This window comes from Mus caroli, chromosome 11 (genome assembly GCF_900094665.2).
Source record: "Mus caroli chromosome 11, CAROLI_EIJ_v1.1, whole genome shotgun sequence".
In the NCBI taxonomy this organism is placed as follows: Eukaryota; Metazoa; Chordata; class Mammalia; order Rodentia; family Muridae; genus Mus; species Mus caroli.
Genome location: NC_034580.1, coordinates 56,927,571 through 56,951,055, shown reverse-complemented (window position 1 = coordinate 56,951,055; position 23,485 = coordinate 56,927,571). Strand labels below are relative to the sequence as shown.

The following is a 23,485-nucleotide window of genomic DNA, read 5'->3' as shown; positions in this document are numbered from 1 at the left end:
GGGCATCAAGCTGGAGATCAACTATGAATCAAGCCCTTATCATAGCGCAAACTGGCCCCAGGACAGAGAATGCAGAATAAAGCAGATAAGGAAACAAACCTATGGCCAATATAATATTATCACCAATACATAAGGAAGCAAAAATCCATTACATTAAGAGTAAAAGCATGGTGTGAGTTGAAAATGGAGTCTAAATATTTTAGTTTACAGCTGGATTTAGTAGGTTCTGATGGCAAAGACAGCATCTTGAAAAATGACTCTGCCTTTGAGAAATCATTTCATATTCTATTCAAAATAATCACACACAAATTACAGAGCAGGACAGGATTAGAGCTAGGCCACTGCAATAAATTCTAGTAACACTGAAGTTGTGTCAAGAGTTCTATCAGAAATGAGCACATGGAGGAGGTGCTGCCCAGAGGAGGAGGTCTGGCTCATAAAACTGCTGCTTCTTGTGTCCAGATGTCAGCTCGGAGGCTTTGTTTTGGCAGCATCAATGATGAGCCCAGGGCCTTGCCATGTACAGCCAGAGGAGTTGGCCACTCTACTAAACTTGGTTATAATAATGTCCATTAAGTAATTTTGAATACTAAAAACTAAAAAAAACAAACAAAAGAACTAAACTAAACTAAAAAAAATTAGAACAGGGAACAAAGAAGTTACAAGTTTTTCCTACCCTTTTCTCTTCTTTAAAAATTATTTCATTTTTATATGGAAGAGTATTTAACCTGTATATATGTCTATGTACCATGAGCATGCCTACAACCCACAGCGGCTAAAAGTTCTCAGACCTGTGAGAACTGAAGTTACAGACAGTCGTAAGGGCCATGTGGATGCTGGGAATTGAACCCAGGTCTTCTGGAAGAGCAACCAGTGCTCCTAACCACTGAACCCTCGGGCTAGTCCTCTCCTACCCTCTGCAGCAGTGCCTCCTCCAATCAAGTTTAACTTTATAAACCTCAGAATGTGCATCAGGTCATTACTATTAGATACATTTTTACTGTTTCTAAACGGAAAGAGGGGCAGAGAGAAGCACAGGTCTTGACACAGGAGGCTCTTTGGCCTAGAAGCTGAGCAGCCATCAACATGAGGTCAGTGACTGTAGGGACAAGAGCAGAAGAAAGCCTTGGTGAGTGTCTGAAGATTGTTCCTGCTCCCAGATAGCTCTCCTCATGTTTGGATTCTATGTGCTTTCTCAGGAAACAGCACAACCACCTTTACAGCCATTCAGGCCTAGGTCTGTGCAGGCAATGAATAGCTCCTTCTGCAATCCCCAATAACCAATCAATACTCAGCAAACCCTACTGGGCCCAACTCCTAGTCATCTCAATGTCTCTCCATTCCTCGTCCTCCCAGCCCAGCCTAGTCAGCCCTTGGCTTTCTCATCTGTGGCCAGATAATCTTTCTCAACTATAAATGTATCACCATCACCATCACCATCACCATCACCAGATTTTCTAGACAGGGTTTCTCTGTGTAGCCCTGGCTGTCCTGGAACTCACTCTGTAGACCAGACTGGCGTCCCATTCAAAGATTTGCCTGCCTCTGTCTCCCAAGTGCTGAGATTAAAGGTGTGTATCACCACCACACAACTTTTTTTTTCTTTTTTCCATAATTAATTTTTAAAATTCTACAGATCAGACCATTATCAAGACAACACAGGGTAAAGACACCTACAACTAACCTGACCTGAGTTTGGTTCAGAGAACCTGCATGGGGACACAAACTCTGACCTCTACATGTAAGCTGTGACACATGTATCCAAAGCAAAGTAAATTAAAAATATTTTAAAAAGAAAAACAAAACAAAACAAAACCAACTAAATGGATTTCACAAAATCAAAATGGAAAAGTGTGGGCTTCAAAAGACAATGAAAAATAACCTTAATGTTTAACTAATCACATATGCAAAAGGCAGCTGTACAGTGCACTATTAGCCAGGAAGAAGGTATGAAGTTGAGACACATATCATCCATGGATTTACCTTGGGGAAAAACAAACAAACAAACACACACCATGCTAAGTGAAGAAAGCCAGAGACAAAAGGCCAGTGATGAACGATTACTTGGAATGCTGGCAGAGTCAAACCTAAAGATCCAGAAAGCAGATTACTGACTGCGGAGGTTAGGAGGGACATGAGCTCAGGAGTTACCTGCTAATAGGTTCAAAGTTTCCTCTTGGGGCGATAAGAGCTGTCAATCAGCCTGTGGTGATCACTGCACAGCCACATGAACATACTAGACAGCTCTGATTCGTTCACTTTGGCATTATAGCTCAATAAACTTTTAAATCCCTTCCCCTCCTCTCTTTTTTCCCTTTTTCATTCCTCTCCTCCCTCTCTTTCTTCCCGGACGTTTTTGGGACAGAGTCACTATTTAGCTGGCATCAAATACATAATCTCCCTGCCTCAACCAACCAAGTACTTGGGATTACAGGTGGGTACCATCACGCCTAGCCAAAACCACTTTCCTGATGGTTCTCTCTCCTTCCTTCCTTCCTTCCTTCCTTCCTTCCTTCCTTCCTTCCTTCCATTTTCTTTTCCTTTTCCTTTTCCTTTTTCTTTTTCTGCAAAGCTGTTGACCTTATCATAAGGGAGTAAAGTTCTCCTAATTATAAGGCTTTGCTTTCTCTGAACCAAAGGTTGTTGGTTTTAACATCAGTTAACGTGTTGTTCTGAACACGTTAACTGTTCAGTTAACGTGTTCCTGCTCAACTTTGATTTTAAAAGGTAGTACAAGTCCATGATTAAGAATGCCTATAATACATATGGTTCGATCTTTGAACACTGGCTCCAGAAATTGACAAATTAGACTAATAATTGTTTTCTGCTTTGGTCTGCACAATTGGAAAAAAAAAAGATAGGGCTGGAGAGATGGTTCAGGGTTAAGAGCACTTGCAGCTCTTCTAGAGTACCTGGGTTTGGTTCCCAGCACCCACATCAAGGAAGCTCATAACAGTATCACTCCAGTTCCAGGAGATCTGACCCCTCTGGTTTCCAAAGACACCTACACTCACATGCATAGACGACATACACCTACATATAATTAAAAACAATAAAAATCTTTTAAAAGAAATGCTTAATATTGTGTCAACAGTAAAAGCTGAAGCTTAATGATCTAGAGTTTCTGGGACAGAAATCAGAAACAGGGACAATGCAGCTCCCTTAATGTCCAAGCTCAGAGCTGATATCAGTCATTCTGCTCTTTAGTGTATGCTATGCCCTGAGTGTCAGCAGCACAGCATCTAGCCACTGTTGATCAGTCCTCAGCAGCCAGAACTAAGCTTGGGACCTCTCTGAAGTCTCCCAGCAGTAAGGCACTTGCCCCGGTAGGCAGCCCCTCTGCAGGCCTACTGAACTTCACCGGTAATGCTTGCACTGCAGTACTTGCACATTTATGCTCGCAGCATAAACTGCTTTTTTGAATCACTGACAGCCATCAAATAAAGGGGGAGGATGCTTTCACACACACACACCCACCCCGCAGTTTCCCAAGTCACAGATCCAGAGCTGGAAAGACAGGAGTAAGGAGCCAGCCTGCACGCTGTGAGGCAGACGACTATCACACAGTAACCACCAATCATCCTGTATCACACAACAACATTCCAGCCAAATCAAAGAGTTATTCTAAAAATGAAAGTCATGACCACTTATTTAATCTTGGGCTCTAAGCTAAAAAAAAAATTCAGGAAATGATTAACAGACTTGAATGACATAATTTAGTACTAAGTTTTGGCAAGGGCTCAAGGATGCAAGTACTCTCATGAACTGGTGGGAACAAATTGGCATATTATTTCTGGCAGGCAGTTTGGCTAAATGTGCTGAAAGTCTTTAAAATGTTTATACTCTTTGACTCACTAAGTCAACGTCTAGGAATTTCTCCTGAAGAAATAATCAGAGATATATAAAAATTTACTTTTAATATTCTAAGACAAGAAAGAACATAAACAACCAATAATACACACATAGCAATAACAGTGGACTGGTGAGTATAAGCATGATAAGTACTAGCTGGCATTGGAAGCAACATTTTAAAAAGCCACTGCTAGAATATGCTCACAAAGTATTAAATGTATCAAAAAGTCCATCAATGTATACAGGATGGTTCTAAATTGTATTTTATCCTATTTTTGTGTGGAGCTAGGGATCAAATCTAAAGTCTCAAGGAGGCTATGAAAGTATTCTACCACCAAGACACAGGTCACCCCTGACGGTCTTTGTCACTACACCATATCATCACTACACCATATCATCACTACACCATATCATCTGATGTAATTTACAGTATTCCCACTAATCTTTTATCTATCTGTACAGAAATCTGGGTGGGTTTTTTTGTTTTGTTTTGTGTTTTGTTTTGTTTTAAAATTTGGAATCCCCAGAGCTAACCTGCCTAAATTCTAATAGATTTCCAAATCAGAAGGCTTAGATTCACAAATACAGTTGAATAATTGATTCTCTTTGGTTCACAATGTTAAGGTCTCGAAGAGAAATGTCAACAAATACTAGTTGAGAACTGTCTTCTTACCTTAGCTAGCAGGCTGGAAACATGTTTAATTTCACCATTTGCCTTTAGCAATTCTTGTCTGAGCTCTGTGCAAGACAGCTGCAACTGATCTTTCTCAGCTCGAGCCACTTTCAGCATCTCCTGAACCTCGAAGTTCTCTGCTGTTTGCCCCACAGTACTGCTGGCCTCTATGGCTTTTTGCTTATCAGCCTCCAAAAGAGCCTTCAAGGACCCATTCTCCATTTTCAAGCCTTCCAAGGTAACTCGACATTCCTCCAGAGTCTTGGCCATCACACTATTATTACACCGCTCGTGTTCTAGGAACCCATTCAGCTTCTCATTTTCTTCCTTCAGGTGCTTAATCATGTCTATAGCGCCTTGGTTTTCTTCCTCAACCTTCCGTAGGCTACAGGTCAGCTGCTGCTGAATGTTGAGCAGCTTCTCTCTTTCAAAGCGGCTCTTCTCGAGAATATCCGTGCACTTCTGCTCCAGCTCAAGGATCTTCCCTCCCTGGGCACTGGGTTCCTCATTCTTCACTCGCTCCTGTAAAAGGTTGATCAGCTTCTCATTTTCCTGACTCAGCTGTTCTGCCCTCTCTCGGTGCTGGTGGAAGGAGGTCTCCAGAATGGTCTTCTCATCCACTAGCTTCTCGTTCTCGGCTGTCAGTTCCTGCACCATCTGCTGCTGGTCTGATAATTCCTGCAGAGTAGCCTGCAGCTCTTCTGCAGTGCTGTGCTGATTCTCCTCCATCTTCTGTATCTTCTCGGTGAGAGACGCCAAGGACAGCTCACTTGCATTGTTTGGGGAGCTCCCAGTAGGGGAGCCCTTGGAGCTCTTAAAAGGGTTGCTAGTGGCTGACAGGGGCCGAGATGGGGTGTCTGCAGTGATATGCTCAAAATCTGAGGCGTCCGGTGACAGAGAGGCTTTGGTGACATCACTGCTTGAAGACCCTGATGTCCGCAAGGCACTCCCATGTGTGCTTCTTCTGTACTCATCCGTTTCACTAGACAACTCATTTCCAACTGGGCTTCCAAAACTGGACTCGTGGGTTATAGATGTTGGGCAGCTGCTGTCACCAGTGTGACTTGCTGCCCCTTCTGAATTTGGTGACTGCTCAAGGTAAGTCAGTTTCTCCTTCAAGGCCCTGTTTTCTTCCTCTAGGTCAGCGAGCTCTTTCTGAAAGGTCTTGTTCTTCTCCTCCAGGGTTCTTATCAAAGGCTCTGCATCACTTTCTGGGGCTGATGATCCCTCTGCACTTGGGTCTGAAGCATTGGTATCCTCAGTGCTCAGGGCCCACCTCTCTTTGCATTTTTTTAGTTCACTTCGAAGCCTGCTGATTTCACTGTCTTTGGTTTTGGCTTCTGCCAGAAGTTCTCGTACCTGGGACTCGAGCACAGCCTTCTCTGCACCTTCATGCTCTTGCTTAGGTTTTGCAGGGGTGGTCCTCAGGTGCTTGGTAGGAGTGGGATTGCAGGAAGAAGTTGGACTGGAGCCCAACTTCTTTGAGCTGGAGGGACCACGTGGCACAGACCTCTCTCTGGAGATAGTTACTGAGAGTTCCCGTGGAGCTGGAATGCCTGTCCGTTTAGTTGTTGGAATAGTCCCTAAAGACAAAAGATGAAAAAAAAATGAAACAAAAAAGAAAGAAAAAAAATTTTATAATTAAACTCAAATGTCTTCCATATATGGCATAGATGATGCTATGGCTGTCACCCTTCATCCAATTCTTCCTCCTCTAGGTATCTTCTCAGTAAGAGCAGCAAGGACAACTCATTTGCATTGTTTGGGGAGTTCCCAGTAGGGGAGCCCTTGGAGTTCTTAAAAGGGTTGCTAGTGACTGACAGGGGCGGAGATGGGGTGTCTGCAGTGATATGCTCAAAATCTGTTTTGAATAGGGTTTCTGTACCTCTTCCCATGGGCTTGAGGAAAGCAGACTCTTAGCCAGAACAATCCTATCCCCTGAGAACTCATAACTGAATTAAGATCTATGGACACGACCGAAAACCCAAAGTTGCCACACCAGGCTGGGGACTCAGAATGGAGAACTGCTTAACTCTCCCCAGAGAAGCTTCTTCTTGTAGTGGGTGGTAATTAACAGAGCTCTGCAGCTAGATAGTGCCCAGAGAGTGAGCAGCTTTGAAGCACTCAGCCCTATAAGGTATGTCTTTATCAAACCCCTCCCTTCAAAGCTGAGACGTATGTGGAAGAGGAGGTAGAAAGATCTTAATAGCCCGAAGTGGTGGATAACTCCAAGAAAAAGGTCTTTCCATACAGAACAGGACTGATAGACATATGAACCCATAGATACTGTGACAGCATGTCCTGCACAGACTCAAACCAGACCAAAGCCCAGCACTGAGACAAAAAAGTGGGCACAAAGTCCCACCCCCTAACCAAGAAACTATTTGCAATGGGAAAGAAAAAATGGCAGTTTTCTCCAATGTAATGTCACAGGGCATGACAATCACATTCCAGGACAGGCTCCATGCCCATGAATAGTTGGCCCAAACAAAATAAACTCCATATTTTTTCATACACATTATCTTTAGTTATTATTGACTTTTTTAAAATTTTGCTTATCTATTATGATTTCCACTTTTGTTTTTGTTTTGTTTTGTTTCATTTTGTTTGGAGAGGGATCTAAGAAGAGCTAGAGAGGGTAAAGAATATGATCAAATTATTCTGTATGAAAAATACTTTCATATAATTTTTAAAAAGATCTATAGATACTAGAAAAAATGGAGTAGAGTGCAAGAGTGGGCTGCTAACTATCACTAGCATGGCAAGAAAAGCAACAGCTGGCAACCACGCTGCTGTCCTGTGAGGAAGGTAAGGCTTGATCTGTGGTACAGAAAGAAGAAAACCAACTTCTTAATAGCATCGTATCAACCCTGGAGCTTGGCCTATTGCTGGACTTGCAGTGACAGCAGCTGATTTACACATTTCCTATAGGTTACTCTGAATCTATAACCTACAGCTTAATACAGCTATACAGATAATGTTGAGAACTAAATAAAATACAAGTTTATTTTCATTTCCCAATAACATATTTTAACTGAGTGCAACTTTGAGATAAGAGGGGCTTGGGATATAGCTGATATTTTCCAGTATATCTAGGGCCCTAGATTCCACCTTCAATGAGGAAGAGCAGGTGAAGGCAGGGAAGCCTCTAAGGAGGAATGAGAAAACAAAGTTGGTACTTGGGAGGCAGATGCAGGCTGATCTCTTACCTCAAGGTAAGCCTGGTATACAAAGTGAGTTCCAGGAGCCAGGGCTATACAGAAAAACACTGTCTCAAAAAAAAAAACAAAAAACAAAAACAAACAAAAAAAAACAAAACAAAAACAAGCAAACAAACAAAAACAAAACAAACAAAAAGAAATAAGAACAAAGAAAAAAACAGAATTGGTGTGTTCCTTTGTATTCATAGAGAAACAAGAACAAATGGGATAAGGATGAGGAATAGCTAGAAATGTTAAAGAAATGGGTAAAACAGGGAAATGATATAAAATTTAGAATATTATGAGAAATGTAAGTATGTTTTTTTTCATTTTACTATATTATAGATAAGATTTTACTATATTATAGATACATTTTAAGGTAAAAACATTTTAAAGCTTACACAGAAGCCGGGAGTTGGTGGTGCATGCCTTTAATTCCAACACTTGGGAGGCAGAGGCAAGTGAATTTCTGTGAGTTGGGGCCAGCCTGGTCTACAAAGCAAGTTCCCGGACAGCCAGAGCTACAAGGAAAAAGCCTGTCCGGAAAAGCAAAACAAAACAAAAGGGTTCATACAGGGATCACAGAGAAATGAAAACTCTGGGCTTAAACTTACTTAAAAACTGAAAAGACTGATGAGTATGGCCTGTAGCCTGTTCTCTAGTCAGGAAGGATCCTGGAGATGGTCTATTGCTCCCTCTCTTAAGTGTAGGAAAGGGATGTAGAATGCACCCTAGACTGGTCACAGTCTAGTGTTAAGAGATTCTGAGTCCAACCTGGCCAAGACTGCCAAAAGAGGGAGCAGGAGCTGACCTCAACACAGCAATGACAATGGGCAGCAACAGCAGCTACTGGGAAGTCCTGCAGAAGCTCGGCCACATGACTATATAGAGATGCTGGTTCTTTAATTTTAAAGTATGTTAGAGGTGGAGAGATGGGTGAGCACTTGTTGCTCTTGCAGAGGATCCAGGTTCAGCTCACAATACCCACATGATGGCTCACAACTATCTGTAACTCCAGTTCCAGGGCATCTGACACCCTCTTCTAACTTCTGCAGGCAGACCACTAGGCCCTCGTGTGATGCACATTCATGAACATAAAATGAATATATCTTAAAAAAAAAATGTGTTCCTCAGACACTGAATACTGTGGCAGACTTCTAAAAGTTGAACACATCTAGTTACCTTGCTTGCACCACACTAAATTACTCAATAAAGAAAAGGTTTAATTATTCTTATAAAATGAAGATTGCAACCACTCAGCAATAAAATGTTTTTGTAACACCAATCCTCTAGAATGAAGTCATCTTGGAGAGGACCAGGCTGAAGACCGGATGATCACTGATGCTTCATAGTTACCATGTCCATCCAACAGGCAAACCTGCAGATCTAGGATTATCATGGCAGCATCTGCCATTCCTCAAATATCACTTAAATGAGGCTCCTCTTCCTTCCTCTCTCCACTCTCTTTCCACCTTTAGTCATTTGTTGCTTTTTCCATCCTTTTGCTGCCAAGGTTTGGTCTGTTCTCCTTATAATTATTACCTGTGCCTTGTATAAACCACTCAGAATGTTTTTAACAGCAAACCAAAGTTTATTTATGAAATACTCCAATGTGTTGTGAAACATACAGTACAGATATTTGTTGCATCTATTTTTTTCTTTGTTAAAACTAGACTGCTCATTCTCTAAGGCTTTCTGCATCTCTGTATCTTATGCATTCTGTCTGACTTTCATTATATTTAAGCTCTCCTCCTCTTTTCTTTTTGCAACCAACCAGTTGGCCAGTAAATCTTATAACCGTTTTAGAAATGTTCCTGTGTTTGTTTTGGCCTGAACCTTGAATATTCTATCTAAATTTCTGAGACCACTTTTTCTCAGGTTTTCCTGATTCCAGCCACCTATACGTACCTCTGGGACAAACTGAACAATCGGTTAAGCAATTTATCCTTATTTCTGTCACAGAATCTATGTTTTTTGTTTTTTTGTTTTTCCAGATAGGATCTCACTATGTACCCCTGGATTGCTAGAACTCTCCACATTACCCAGGCTGGCCCCAAACTCATCTTCCTGTCTCTGCCTCCCCAGTTTTGGGATTAAAGGCATATGCCATCACACCGGTCACAATCTGTTTCTTATCCAAGACTATGTGAACATCAGACTTCTTGTCCTAACCATGGTACTCAGCCTTGTTCACTTCTCCTTGACTCTCAACACACCCAGGAAACACTAGTCAATATTCTCAATGTTATACATGGGCAAGGACTTTCCAGTGCAGCTTCTTTTGGGTACCAACACTCCCCACAGCAGTCCCTCATCCATACTCAGTAAACCCAATAAACTCATTGGTTCTCTAGGGTTAACTTTAATGAAACTGAACGTTGGTTTGTCATTGGAGCCTTTTGGGAGTGGACACATGTTGCTTAGCTCCTCCCCTGCTTGGGAGAAATTTGTTTTTACAAGGAATAGTAGATTCACTTGTTAAAGCTATTACGTCTTGTGGTATTCAGAATGGGAACCAGTAGATAAAATGTTAGAAGGATGTAAAAATAGAAATTGTTTTACTAAAAAGGAATTTACACACACACACACACACGCATGTGTGTGTGTGTGTATATATGTGTAATATATATGTGTATATATGTGTAATATATATGTGTGTGTGTGAAAATTAAGATGATTGTATGTTTCCAGAATGAAAACTATAATGCTTACACAAATTATGAAAGTCTAAGTAAGTTATTTAAAGTACATAAGGAATGAAACTTAGAGATGCTATATATGATTATTAAAATTTCAAAGATCAACAATTATAAGGACTGGCTAAAATTTGTATATCTAATCAGAGTTTATTAAGAAATGGTTAGTTATTGAAATATATTCAGTAGTTAAAAGTACCAGACTGGTATAACTGACCTTCTGGCTGTTCAGTAACCAGTCTTGGAGGATATGCTAATGTTGACAGAGGGACTAAAAAAGGAGAACCAGTTCCCCTTGCTCCCAAGGTCAAGGAGGTCCTGGGGGACTCTGAGCCATCTCTTGAAATGTCCTGTAACTGTAGAACCATTTATTCTCTTGTTCAGGGAAGCTTTGCACTCTAACCAGCATCAAGTCTACAAAGAGGAAGGTCAACATGGAGGAAATTTTTCCTCACTGCCTACAAGGAAAGCCACAGTCAGGTCAAGCAAGGCTTTTGACTTCTCCTCACCAATATGGAGCAACTGGTAAAGAAAGGTTAGAGGGGGTGAATGCTCCTCTTAAGCCAAGTGACCTCTGAGGATTAAATCCTAAACTGGCCTTGACAGTCTGAAAAGGAAAATTGATTTTGACCATGTGCATGGCCTTAAACACTCAGCAGTAAAGAATGACTAAAGACTATGAAGACCGGTAATAGTCCCCAAACACAAGATATAGATTTACATGAGAAGTTATTTAGACAACTATATCTCACTAATTATTTGCTTCTTGATTTAAAAACAAATAAAAACAAACAAACAAACAAAAATATTGTTCAGATATAAGACCAGACCGAGGCTCACTGCAGGACCTGTCTATAGTCAAGGAAGACTGCTTCACTACTGTTTACAATTTATAGTCTGGTCCCAGTTCAAGCCCGAGCCTGCTTCTGCTTCCCATCTGACACTGTTATGTAACTAGCTCCTGCATCAAGGTGCGAGTCCCAACCACTATGCCTTCCCTGCCATGGAACTATGGGATAATGGTAAACCCTGCCCCTCAGTTCTTCTCCTAGGAAGTTGGTCAAGGTGGTAAGAAAAGTGACTTAATAGAAAAGTGGTGTTGAGAAGGACGCCATTTGTACGATAAACCTGACCACATCGTTTGAAAGCTTTTAGAACTGGTTTGTGGAAGAGTTTGGAATGGCAGGCTAATGAGAAGCTTTAGGATCCAGTCACCGATTAATGGATGATTTTTTTTTTTTTTTTTTTGGTTTTTCGAGACAGGGTTTCTCTGTGTAGCCCTGGCTGTCCTGGAACTCACTCTGTAGACCAGGCTGGCCTCGAACTCAGAAATCCGCCTGCCTCTGCCTCCCAAGTGCTGGGATTAAAGGCGTGCGCCACCAACGCCCGGCTAATGGATGATTTTAATGGAAGTTTAGATGACCAATATCTAAAGAAATGCAGAGAGTAAACTATTTCATGTTTCAGAGGCAAACATGGATTCTGTTAGGACCTGGGCTAGAAACCATTCCATTCTGGCAAACAAGTTGACTGCATTCTGCCTGAGTCCTGCAAATTTGAGTAAAACTGAATTCAAAATGTATAAACTAATTTGTTTGGTGGGAGATATTTTCAGAGAGCATAGCATTCAAACTATGAGCTACTGCTCACTGCATTTACCCAGAAGTGTAGTGAGTAGAAAATAGAGAGGAAAGGACTGAAGGAACAGGAAGGCTATAGACAAAGAGGATATCTTGTTTAAGGTAAAGTACCTTTGTGCTGGGACAAAAGGGGAGGAGCCTGACCTCACCCATTGAGAGCTCTAGGGAATAATGTAAATTCATTTTAGAGTGTCTGGAAAAAGCCTTCAGAATACCTTGGTGAAAAATGGCTGTCTGGGGAAGTGTTTCAGCAGGTTGAGTCATGAAGGCAGAGTCTACTGAGAACCCAGGGAGTCAGGCTACATCCTAAGCTTTAAGGAGAACTTGCCATTATCCAAGTGGTGCTGGTTTTGCATGCAAAATGCAAGAACGAGGCTTCTGTTGAGGTTGCAGGAAGCTGCTGAGGAGGATAATGTGCAGCAGGGTCAGATCCCCTTCATGGAGATGGGAACAGGCTGTGAGTGACGCTGGGAAAGTGGAGCTAAAGCCACACAAGTTGGTGCAAATTCCAGGATGTTGTAAATGCCATGAATGTGGGAAATTTACCAAGGAAAGCCAGATTAGGAGAGAGGCCACATATCCCCGCCCCAGCAGACTTGAAGAGATGGAGCCCCAAGGATGCCATTACAAATCCCAGATGCGGGGGCTAAGGGCACCAACTGCTCTTCCAGAGGTCCTGAGTTCAATTTCCAGCAACCACATTATGGCTCACAATCATCTGTAATGGCCATCCGATGCCATCTTCTGATGTGTCTGAAGACAGTGACAGTGTACCCACATATATTAAATAAATATGGCCGGAGCCATATTACAGATGGTTGTGAGCCACCGTGTGGTTGCTGGGAATTGAACTCAGGACCTCTGGAAGAGCAGTCAGTGCTCCTAATCACTGAGCCATCTCTCCAGCCTGAGAGGGAGCTTCTTTTACAGAACATCTAATTGTATGAAGAAAATGCAAAAAAATTAAAATAAAACAAAAATAGTGAAAGTCCAACAATCTATAACCTATAACTTCATCCTGTATGGAAAAAGAAATACAGAGTCACTTTACAACTAAATATGTAGTCATACTACATAAACTACCTATACACAGAACATGGGAGACTAATTCCAAAATTATTTGAATAGTATCCTGTTTAAAGGTGAAAAAGTTAAAAAACAGATGAAGAAATTGAGACACAGATAACAAAGTATAAAGAGCTGGGGGGCAAACAGGATAGCAGCATTAACATTTATCCTGGCCTTACTAATACAAAGAAAACTACATACAGTTGATACAACTAGAAATAAAAATGTAATGCGTTATTAAAAGTAACAACAGGGGCTGGAGAGATGGCTCAGTGGTTAAGAGCACTGACTACTCTTCCAGAGGTCCTGAGTTCAATTCCCAGCAACCACATGGTGGCTCACAACTATCAGTAATGGAATCCAATGCCCTCTTCCAGTATGTCTGATGACAGCTACAGTGTACTCATATAAAATAAATAAATAAATCTTTTTTAAAAAGTAACAACAAAGGCAAAAAACAGTGAAGTACAAAGAGTTAAATCCTCATAACAAGAAAAAAACTATAAATGTTAGAGTTTAAAAAACTCTTAACAATAGCAATGTCAAGAGAAGATCAGCCACAGCCAGAGATAATATTTGCAAATGACATCTGATAAAGAACTGTTATTCACAGTAAATAAATAATTCTCGAAGCTTAATAATGAGAAAATGGCTGCTTACAATACACAGAAGTTCTGAATAGATACCTCATCAAACAAGATACACAGGTGGAAAACAGGCATCTGAAAGGTTCTACAGAGCATGGTCAATGGACAGCAGACTACAACAGTGAAAGCTGAGCATGGGTGCTCACATCTATGATCTCAGCAACTGGGGTGCTGACACAGGATGCCTGCCAAGTGTTTGAAGATAGCCTGGAGTACATGTGAGACCCTGCCTTAAAAGTAAAACAAAAAACCCAAACAACAGTGTGATGCCATTATAAACATATCACAATGTTTTCACAATCTCAGTGAAAGCAGCAAACGTGGCAAGGGTATATGTCTTAGTTTCTTTTCTGTTACGATGATAAAACATCCTGATGAAAAGCACTTAAAGGAGAAGGGTTTTTTTTTCGCTCACAACTATAGTTTACAGTCCATCCTTGTGGGGAAGCCAAGACAGGAACTTGAAATAGCTAGTCATATCCACAGTCAAGAGCAGCAAGAATGATTGATGCCTCCTGGTGTTCAGCCCCTCTCTGCACTTATACACCAAGACTCAACCCGAGAACACTGGAACACAATAAAAACAACCCCCATAAACCCAGTTGAGCTAGACAATTCTTCATTAGACTCTATGGTTATTTGTTTATTTTTTGAGACAGAGTTTCTCTGTGTAATAAGCCTTGGCTATCCTGGATTTGCTTTGTAGACCAGGCTTGCCTTGAACTCACAGAGATCCACCTGCTTCTGCCTCCTGAGTACTGGGATTAAAGGATGGCCTTTAATTGTCTTTAGTACCTCCCAGTACTCAGGAGGCAGGGACAAGCAGATCCCCATGAGTTCGAGGTTAGCCTGGACTACAGAGGGAGTTCCAGGACAATCAAGGCTATATTTGATTACAAGAGAAACTCTGTCATGGGGGAAGGGGCAGAGGGCAGGGTGTGTGTGGGGGGCTCTCTTCTTAGGTGATTCTAGACTGTGTTAGTTGACAAAAGTAACCATCACAGCGTGGAAACAACAGAAACTCTCATTGCTGGTGGAACTTAAATGTTATAGTAATAGCGAAAGATATTTCAGTCGTTTTTTACACACCGTATTAAACCAAATACTTACTGACCCAAGAATATACTCCTTGTTTAAGCAAATAAACTGAAATGTTAAACCCACACAAAAACTCATTCAACAGCAGTCCTCAACCTGTGAGTCAAAACCCCTTTCAGGGGCAAACGACCACCAGAAAACACAAATACTTAAATTACAATTTGTAAAAGCAGCAAAATTACAGTTATGAAGTAGCAACAAAAATAATCTTATGGCTGGGGGTCACCACAACATGAGGAACTGTATTAAAGGGTCACAGCATTGGGAAGGTTGAGAATCACTGTCATATCAAAATATCCTTAGTGGGCCACTGTATGTTATGGAACACTACATAATGCTTTTTTTAAAAAAAGTGCCACTGAGCTATGTTAGTCAGCTGTCACTGTAACAAATTCCTAAGGTAATCAACTTATTAGAATATGAGAGTTATTCTGGCTTAGCTTTTGAAGTTCAGACTATGAGAGGTTAGCCCCACTGGATTTTGCCTTATGTAACCATATACATCTCAGGCAAAACATTCACTTTACAGCCAGAAACAAGTGGGAAGGGCTGGAGAGCAGAGTCTCACAATTCCCTTCAGGGCTCACCCTATGACCTAAAGGTCTCCTGTCGGGCCCTGCCCTTCAGTTTCCATCACCACTCTGCTAAGCTTGGGATTGGGCCTTTAATGTGGAACTTTAGGGAACACTTATCCAAACATGTAACCGAAGTTAAGAAAAGACATGGGAGAACTTGTAAGGACACATTAGTGAGTAAATGGAGCTGATCTGGTAAGGCTGTGTTCTATTTGGTTGCCATATTTGGCATTCCAGAAAACACAAAACTACTACAGCAGGGGAAAAAAAAACCCCAGTTAGGGCTTAGGAGAAGGGACAAATAGGCAAAATACAGAAACTGTTCTGCATGATACTAAAATAGTGGATATATGTTATTCTATATTTGTCCAAGAATATACATCACCCAGGTTGAACTCCGGTATAAACTATAGGACTCTGAGTGATACTGATGACCAAGTTACCTAACTCAAACTCACCAGTCTGGTGAGGGCTGTTGATAATGGGTGACTGTATACATATGGGAGCAGGAGGTGTCATGCTTAAAACCCATCTAGAATATAAAATGTATATGCACACATTTATTTATTGCATTATTTATGGTAAAGAGGACACACATATTCCACAGCACATATGTGGAGGTCAAAAGCACAAATGTTAGGAGTTGATTCTCTCCTTCAACTAAGACTTAAAAGGGTGAGAGTGTGTATCAAGGATCAAACTCAGGTCACCAGGCTTGGTGGCAAGGGTCCTTCCTCAGAGCCATCTCTCTGGCCTTCTGTGTATATATTTTAAATGGCAGTGATAAGCATAATCAAATAGTTGCCTCTGAGAAGGATAAGACATGAAAGAGTAAGGCAGTTCTGCTCTGGATTCTCATTAGCTCCTGCCCTCTGTCATTCCACCCTGTGCATATACCACCTGTGCAATCAAAGTAAAAAAAGCAATGTGTGCACCGAATCCAGTGTGAAGGCAGGCAATCAAGTTTTACAGGCAGCACTGAGCCTTTGGACTTAGAGCAAATGAGATTTAAAAAAAAAAAAAAAAAAGAGGCCGAGACAATTCAGCAGACACTCTGCTATAAGGAACTTTGTGTTATCTATCACCTTTTGGCCCCACCTTAACTGTGTAAGAAGGGTTTTTCCAGGTCTGGGCTGCCTTTCAGGAGTCTTGGTGTAGTGCTTTTGAGAAATACACATTCTCCAGCTAAAGTCAGTAGAAACCACTTTGAAAATCAAACAGAAGGAAAAACAGAAGAGTTCTACATCTGCCTCATGGTGGTAGCACACACCTTTAATCCGAGCACTTGGGAGGCAGAGGCAGGCAAATCTCTAAGAGTTGGAGGTCAGCCTGGTCTACAGAGAGTTGGAGGACAGCCTTGGAGAGTTACACAGAAAAATCCTGTCTGAGGGAAGCAGAGAGTTCTACATTCATCCAAAAGAGCTGAGTTACTTGCTCACATTGTTAAAAGCAAAGAGTAGCTTCAGTGTTTCGAGACGTTTGTGTAAAAAGATAACTGAATCATTTTTAAGAAAGCAAAATTAATGTCACTCATTTTTACATAGGAATTTGTGTTAGAATTTAAAACACTTGTAGATCTACAGCCTCCTCTTTCCTAAATGCTCACTCTATACCATGGCCACCATGAACAACAAACACTCCAGAAGAGGGGGGCCATACAGCTTCTGAACAAAAGACCCCTAACACTCAGAAGGGGGCTCCAGCCTGAAGAGGACACAGTGACTGCTCTGTGCTGGGTTGCAGCATGACACAGGAGGACACAAAGCAGCAGTGTGTGAGGAAAGATAATGCTATGGTCTGGCCACTCTCGTAGGCAGCCCACACACTGGCCGCTCTTACTCATCTCCAGAAGCCAAAATGCAACATGGCTCTCAACAAGCAGCTTCCAATGTGCCAAAGTCTGACAAGTGCAAAGCAGGCAGAGATGCCTTGTTTCCTCTGGAGCCAAAGTGGCCAGAGGGGCGCCTAGCCCCAGAACTCACTCTGCAAATTTCAGCCTTCCCTGAGCACTGTGTAGGCCAATGAAATCCTCATTGCCAGACTCCAAAGTTTGGCATCTCTGAACAGAAATCCCTCAGCATTGTGTAAAGATAAATCACATGGTCTCTAGGCAGCAAACACCAAGAATAAGGGACTGTGTGTTTGGAGGTGGGGGATACGTTAGTGAATGAAAAGATCTCCTTCTCCACATGCAGCCTTGCTTCAAGGAGAGATGGGAAAGGCATGACCCTCAGTTTTGTGATGTTGCATGCAAGTCAGAGCTTACTAGTATAGATCACAATCGAGTTCTATGCTGGCTCACAGTAGAGCTATGTATATCAAAATCACCATGAACTACATTCCCTGTTTAGTTTTTCAGAGCATTCTCTCTCTCTCTNTCTCTCTCTCTCTCTCTCTCTCTCTCTCTCTCTCTCTCTCNCNCACACACACACACACACACACACACACACACTTACTTGAGGTTCATAAAATCAAATGACACAAGGTCATCTTTTGGTTTGTTTTTGTTTTGAGGCAGGATCTTGTTAAATTGTCCAGGTTGACCCTAACACTTGTACGTAAGTACAATCCCCCTGCCTCAGCTTTCCCAGCAGCTGTGATTACAGACATGTACTACTATTCTCAGTTTTTTCAAAAAATGTTTTTAGCATCATCTAACAGATAATAAAACTGAAGATCTAAGAGGTTTCACCATTTGCCAAAGAGTCACATAGTAAATCTTCTGATACCTAAGAAAATATTAAATCATGTTAGTTTAGAACTAGAAAAAAAAAAGAAATGCTGTAGCCCCATTTTTCATATCAATTCATGTAACTTCTGGTGTTTGCTGAATCCTCATGTTCCAGTCACCAATGAGTACTTTGAGTGAAAGAGAACCCCGGCCCAGGCTCATCCAGAGCTGACCAGCTCACAGTTGGACATGCCTTCTTCATCTGAAGCTGCAATCTGTCTTCTCTATCACAGTACACAGTGGTTCCAAGTTCTTGGTGAAAAAATAAAGAATAAAGAATTCTGCACAAAGAATAGACTGACTGCCTCTTCTGTATAACCTCTGGGTTTACAGGACAGTTTGGTTTCTTGCTGATCCTCCATTCTTCAGTCAAAGCAAAGCATTCCCAAGTCTCCCTAAAAAGGCCTTACAGCACTCAAGGTTAGTTTACACAACAAACTGCCTAGAGATTTTTTAATTTGCCAAAAATCACTCCAAAACTACCTAGAACCTTAGAATGCTTCTGATAGAGTTTGAGTTAGAAATCTTTTACAACAGAAACTGTAACTCAAGCTTGCAACAACACAAAGAAAAGGTTTTAGCTGGTAAAACTGAGAGTCTAGCACCAGGACAACTTGAGACTGCTCTCTCTCTCTCTCTTGCTCTTGCCCCCCTCCCTCAGTCATCTCTGTCAGAATACTACCTATCCTCATAGCAGAGATGTGGTTTTAGAAGTACTTGGTCCCACGCATCATAACCCATCAAACCCATGGAGCAAAGGTGTCTCCTCAAGTTCTACCAACTCACTCTCTGGACCTGAGACATTCTTTAAACAATTAATACTGAGGTCAATGTTTCAATGTTACCTACTGAAAGGAGAAAAACCATGAGTTATCCATGGGAAGAGAGTGAGGTAGAAGCCAGGAAATCAAACAAGTATTCAAATGAAGTCTGACCAAAACTAAGTCAGTTCTCTATTATAGTACACTAACAGTAATATGGCAGATAGGAAATGGAACACTAGTGTCCCCTAGTCTCCCTTGAGCCATGGGGACCTTTGGCAGATGACTGAAGCCACAGATACTGAACCCTATCTATGCTTCCCCCACCCCACCCCAACCCCAGATCACCATAAGTATAAAGTCCTATAATAGAGTTTAATTTGTAAATTATGCATATAAGAGACTAACAATAATAAAATAAAACAACTATGACAATACACTGTAATAAAAGTTAAGCGAATGTGGTTACTTTTACAAACTCTTATAATAACCAAATTATGATACAGGGAGATGAAGGATGTAAACACTGAAACAGCACTGGGCTGCTAGATAAGGGTTATGTCAACACCCTCAGAAGTCTAAAATCAATCTGACAATCAAGATGTACACTAAGTGACTAATGGGAGGATAGGTTGAGCAGCATGGCTAACGGGATGATTAACATCCAGGCTCAATAGAGTAAGATAATGGGAAATACCACGGTGAGCAACTAAAACTTATGGGGTTTTTTTCTGTGATTTTCAAGAGTATTTTTTGGACCAAAATTGACCATAAATTAAAAGCATGGAAAGCAAAATCAGATATAAGGGGGTTGAGTCTACTATACACTAACCCAATTGAAAAGAAATACAGGACTTTAGACTCTAGCAGACACTATTAAGCAACAACTGAAAAGGAAAATTATATCATCTACTTAGGATATAACAAAACAATTAGAAGACATTATTAAATAGAGGCAGAGCAGGATACTAACCACACTAGAACTATGGTTAGGCCAGCATTTCTGGGTGCAATGAGCAGCTTAGGAGGAGTGTCTATGAAGGTTCTTCCACTACCAGTGGGATGGTCTCACCATGACTGCATTGCTAAACCTACACGTCTCATCTATTACCACTGTGAGAGGACAAATGTCCATAAATTCACAGCTTGACAGATCTACCTTATGTTCTCATAATTTTAATGTGGGGAGACCTTGTTTAGCCAGCCCATGTGACTCCAGTCTGAAGTTGACTGGCTTGTGGTCATCTGGAGCTGTGGCTGAGCTGGACATGCTGCCTGCCTCACAAACATGGATGGTGTCAGATGGAGCTCAGCTGAATTGTCCTAGTGACCTCTCCAATACGGTTGTCTCCCACGAACTAAGTTCCTTACAGAATGGCTCAGAGCTCCTGCAAACAGGAAGCTGCTTAGCCTCTCACAGCCAGTCTCAGCAGCCACACTTATCACTTCTGCCCTATCTGTCTAACTCAGACAGTCTTAGACCTGCCAGATTCCAGATGCACACCCTCCATGGAAGAAGTGGTGAGGTCACACTACAGAAAAGCATATGGAGTAGAAGACAGAATTATGGTTGGGTCTGGAAATAATCTGTCATATTTTAGTGGACATTTATTTTGCCTTTATTTCCTAGAATGATGTCTGAATCACTAAACATGGAAGCAGACGTAAGTAAGTTCTATAGGCAGCTGGACGGTTTCAAAGATGCAGTAAGAACTGCCTTTAAGTTCCCTCCTGGGAAATGAAGAAGCAGCAATGTTCTGCATTCTACAGATAGCTGGGACCTTTTTATTCCAGTGCCACAGAGGCAAAGGAATGATGAAGCTGGCCTTGAACCTACAAAGATCCACCCACCTCTGCCTCTTGATTGCTGGAATTAATGGCAGGAGGGCCCATCACACCCTTTCCATTTTCAATCAGAACACATACTGCCCGATCACTTTTCAAAAAGATTACAATAATTCACAGGACACTGGCAGTGAACAGTGTCCCTCTCAGTCCCCTCAACAGCCCTCTGCATGGAGAAAAAAGTTTTCATTACCTTGCATTTCTATGACTACTATGTTGAATCTCTTTTCCCCCTTCATTTCTTTTTTTTTAATTATGCACTTTTTTATTAGATATTTTATTTACATTTCAAATGTTATCCCCTTTCCTAGTTTCCCCACCAAAAATCCCCTATCCTCTTCCCCTTCCCCTGCTCCCCAACCCACCCACTCTCCCTTCCCAGCCCACGCATTCCCCTATACTGGGGCATAGAACCTTCACAGGACCAAGAGCCTGTCCTCCCATTGATGACCAACTAGGCTATCCTCTGCTACATACGCAGCTAAAGCCATGAGTCCCTCCATGTGTTTCTTTGACTGGTGGTTTAGTCCCAGGGAGCTCTGGGGATACTGGTTAGTTCATATTGTTGTTCCTCCTAGCAGGCTGCAAACCACTTCAGCTCCTTGGGTGCTTTCTCTAGCTCCTTCACTGGGGACCCTGTGCTCTGTCCGATGGATGACTGTGAGCATCCACTTCTGTATTAGTCAGGCACTGGCAGAGCCTCTCAGGAGACAACTATATCAGGCTCCTGTCAGCAAGATCTTATTGGCATCTGCCATAGTGCCTGGGTTTGGTGGTTGTTTATGGGATGGATCCCAAGGTGAAGCAGTTTCTGGATGGTTGTTCCTTCAGTCTCTGCTCCAAACTTTTTCTCTGTAACTCCTTCCATGGGTATTTTGTTTCCAGTTCTCCCCCTTCACTTCTTCTGTATTTGAATTGTTTATCACTAATAACTATTGATCTTCAGCATATCTGTTTTGGCTACTGATTTAGTTTATAAGTTCCAATATTAAAGAAAATTTATATTATCCATAGAGTGTTACATTTGTCCAACTAGAGGCTACTTGTACCATATTATCTTCTCTTTTTACAATTAAAGTTTCTTTTTCACTGATACATTAAAAACATAAAAATTTCACACTAATGGGGAGAATGTAATGTTTCAACACACATATACACTACACTATGTAATATTTAAATCAAGTTAACATGTATATCTAACTTGCTGCTTTTATCTTTTTCTTTGTGTGTGTGTGTGTGTGTGTGTGTGTGTGTGTGTGTGTGTGTGTGTGTGTGAATGATGTATGCAATATATGTACCTGTAGTAGTCAGGGGTGGACACTGGAAATCTATTAGTCTTCACTGTATTTTTTTTTTTGTCATATACCTGGAGATTAGTTCTACTGGCTGTCTAGTGAGCTCCAAGATCCTCCAGTTCTCACTTCCTACAGGGACATGTTGCCACTCAGCAACCAAGTGGGTACTAAGGACAGAGCTAAGATGCTTTAACCACTAAGTGCTTCTCTTCATCTGCTACCTCTCTCATTACAAATGATAGTTCTTTGTTGTCTGTTAGAGATATTCAAACTTTTCTTTTACAGCTGTTTTCTTTTTGCCTGTGTATTGTTGTAACATTATCTTACTATATGCAGTCCAGGCAGCCTGGAACTTGTGGTCATCCTGGCTCAGCCTTCTGAGTAATGGAATTACTTATTTATCATTTCTTCCTGGTAAACAATTTCAATATGCTTAAACTTCCTGAAATGTATGGTTAGTTATTTTTACCTCCAGATACTCTACTGCCATAAACACATGATTCCCTCTTTCCTCCTCAGTAGCGTAACTTTGGCTGGGCACATGGTTCCAGCAACACACTTCAGCCTCATTTATATCTGGATGTGGCCAGGAGTTAGTTCTGGCCAACTGGATAGAACTTTCCAAAAACGGTACCTTAACAGACAGCATAAACACATTCCTTTTGTTTACTTTCTTTCCTTGCCCTGCTACTTCATCCTACTAGTCCAAAATATCCCATTTTGGACCTTAAACACTCAAACAATGGTGGAGCTAGAAGTAACCAGGACCCATGACTCACCATTGTTGGGTATCATACCTGCCCTAGATCACAGACACAAGTCCTCAATGGAAGCATGCATCTTGTTTAAGCCATTCATTTGTGTGGGTCAGTTGTCACTTAATCAAATTTAATCCTAATACTGTGTCCCTGAATACAGGGTGATGCTCATTTTTCAGTAAGAACCGAAACAAAATCAAAATAAAAGCTTTTTGATCTACTTAAGTTTTTAATTGATGCAAATAGCCAAATCCTATTTTAACTTATATTTATATAATTGTATAATATGCATCATATATTACATATTTTATATATTTACCTATATGTTATATAAGTTACATTGTATAATATTTTAGGACTGCTGATATACTCATATCCATTTGCATTTTCTAGATCCTTGCTTTTCAATAGGACTAGGACCTTTTAAGCTACTTATTTCAAATTGCAGAGAACCATCAACTCTGTTCCAATCCAGGAACAGCATGATGTCATCATTCAAAATCTTATACTAAATCACAAGTACAGCTGGTTATGATGCCCCACACCAGTAGACTGCTGAAGGATGCAGAGGCAGAAGGATCACGAGTTCGAGGCCACCCTGGGCTACACATTTTGGGGCTGGAGAGATGGCTCAGCAGTTAAGAGC

At 41.3% G+C, this 23,485-nt stretch overlaps 1 protein-coding gene across 10 annotated transcripts in view; it reads right to left on the bottom strand.

Annotated features, from left to right (window-relative positions):
* The window catches only part of Specc1 (sperm antigen with calponin homology and coiled-coil domains 1), a 264,901-nt gene that overhangs the window by 96,111 nt on the left and 145,305 nt on the right, over positions 1-23,485 (bottom strand). For all 10 annotated transcript variants that reach the window (XR_003838125.1, XM_021177222.1, XM_029483987.1 and 7 more), the window contains one exon: positions 4,526-6,108. Coding sequence is in view for 9 of the 10 variants with exons in the window: in XM_021177222.1 (XP_021032881.1) it covers positions 4,526-6,108 (1,583 nt within the window). In the remaining variant the exon portion in view is untranslated. The remainder of the gene's footprint in view (positions 1-4,525; positions 6,109-23,485) is intronic.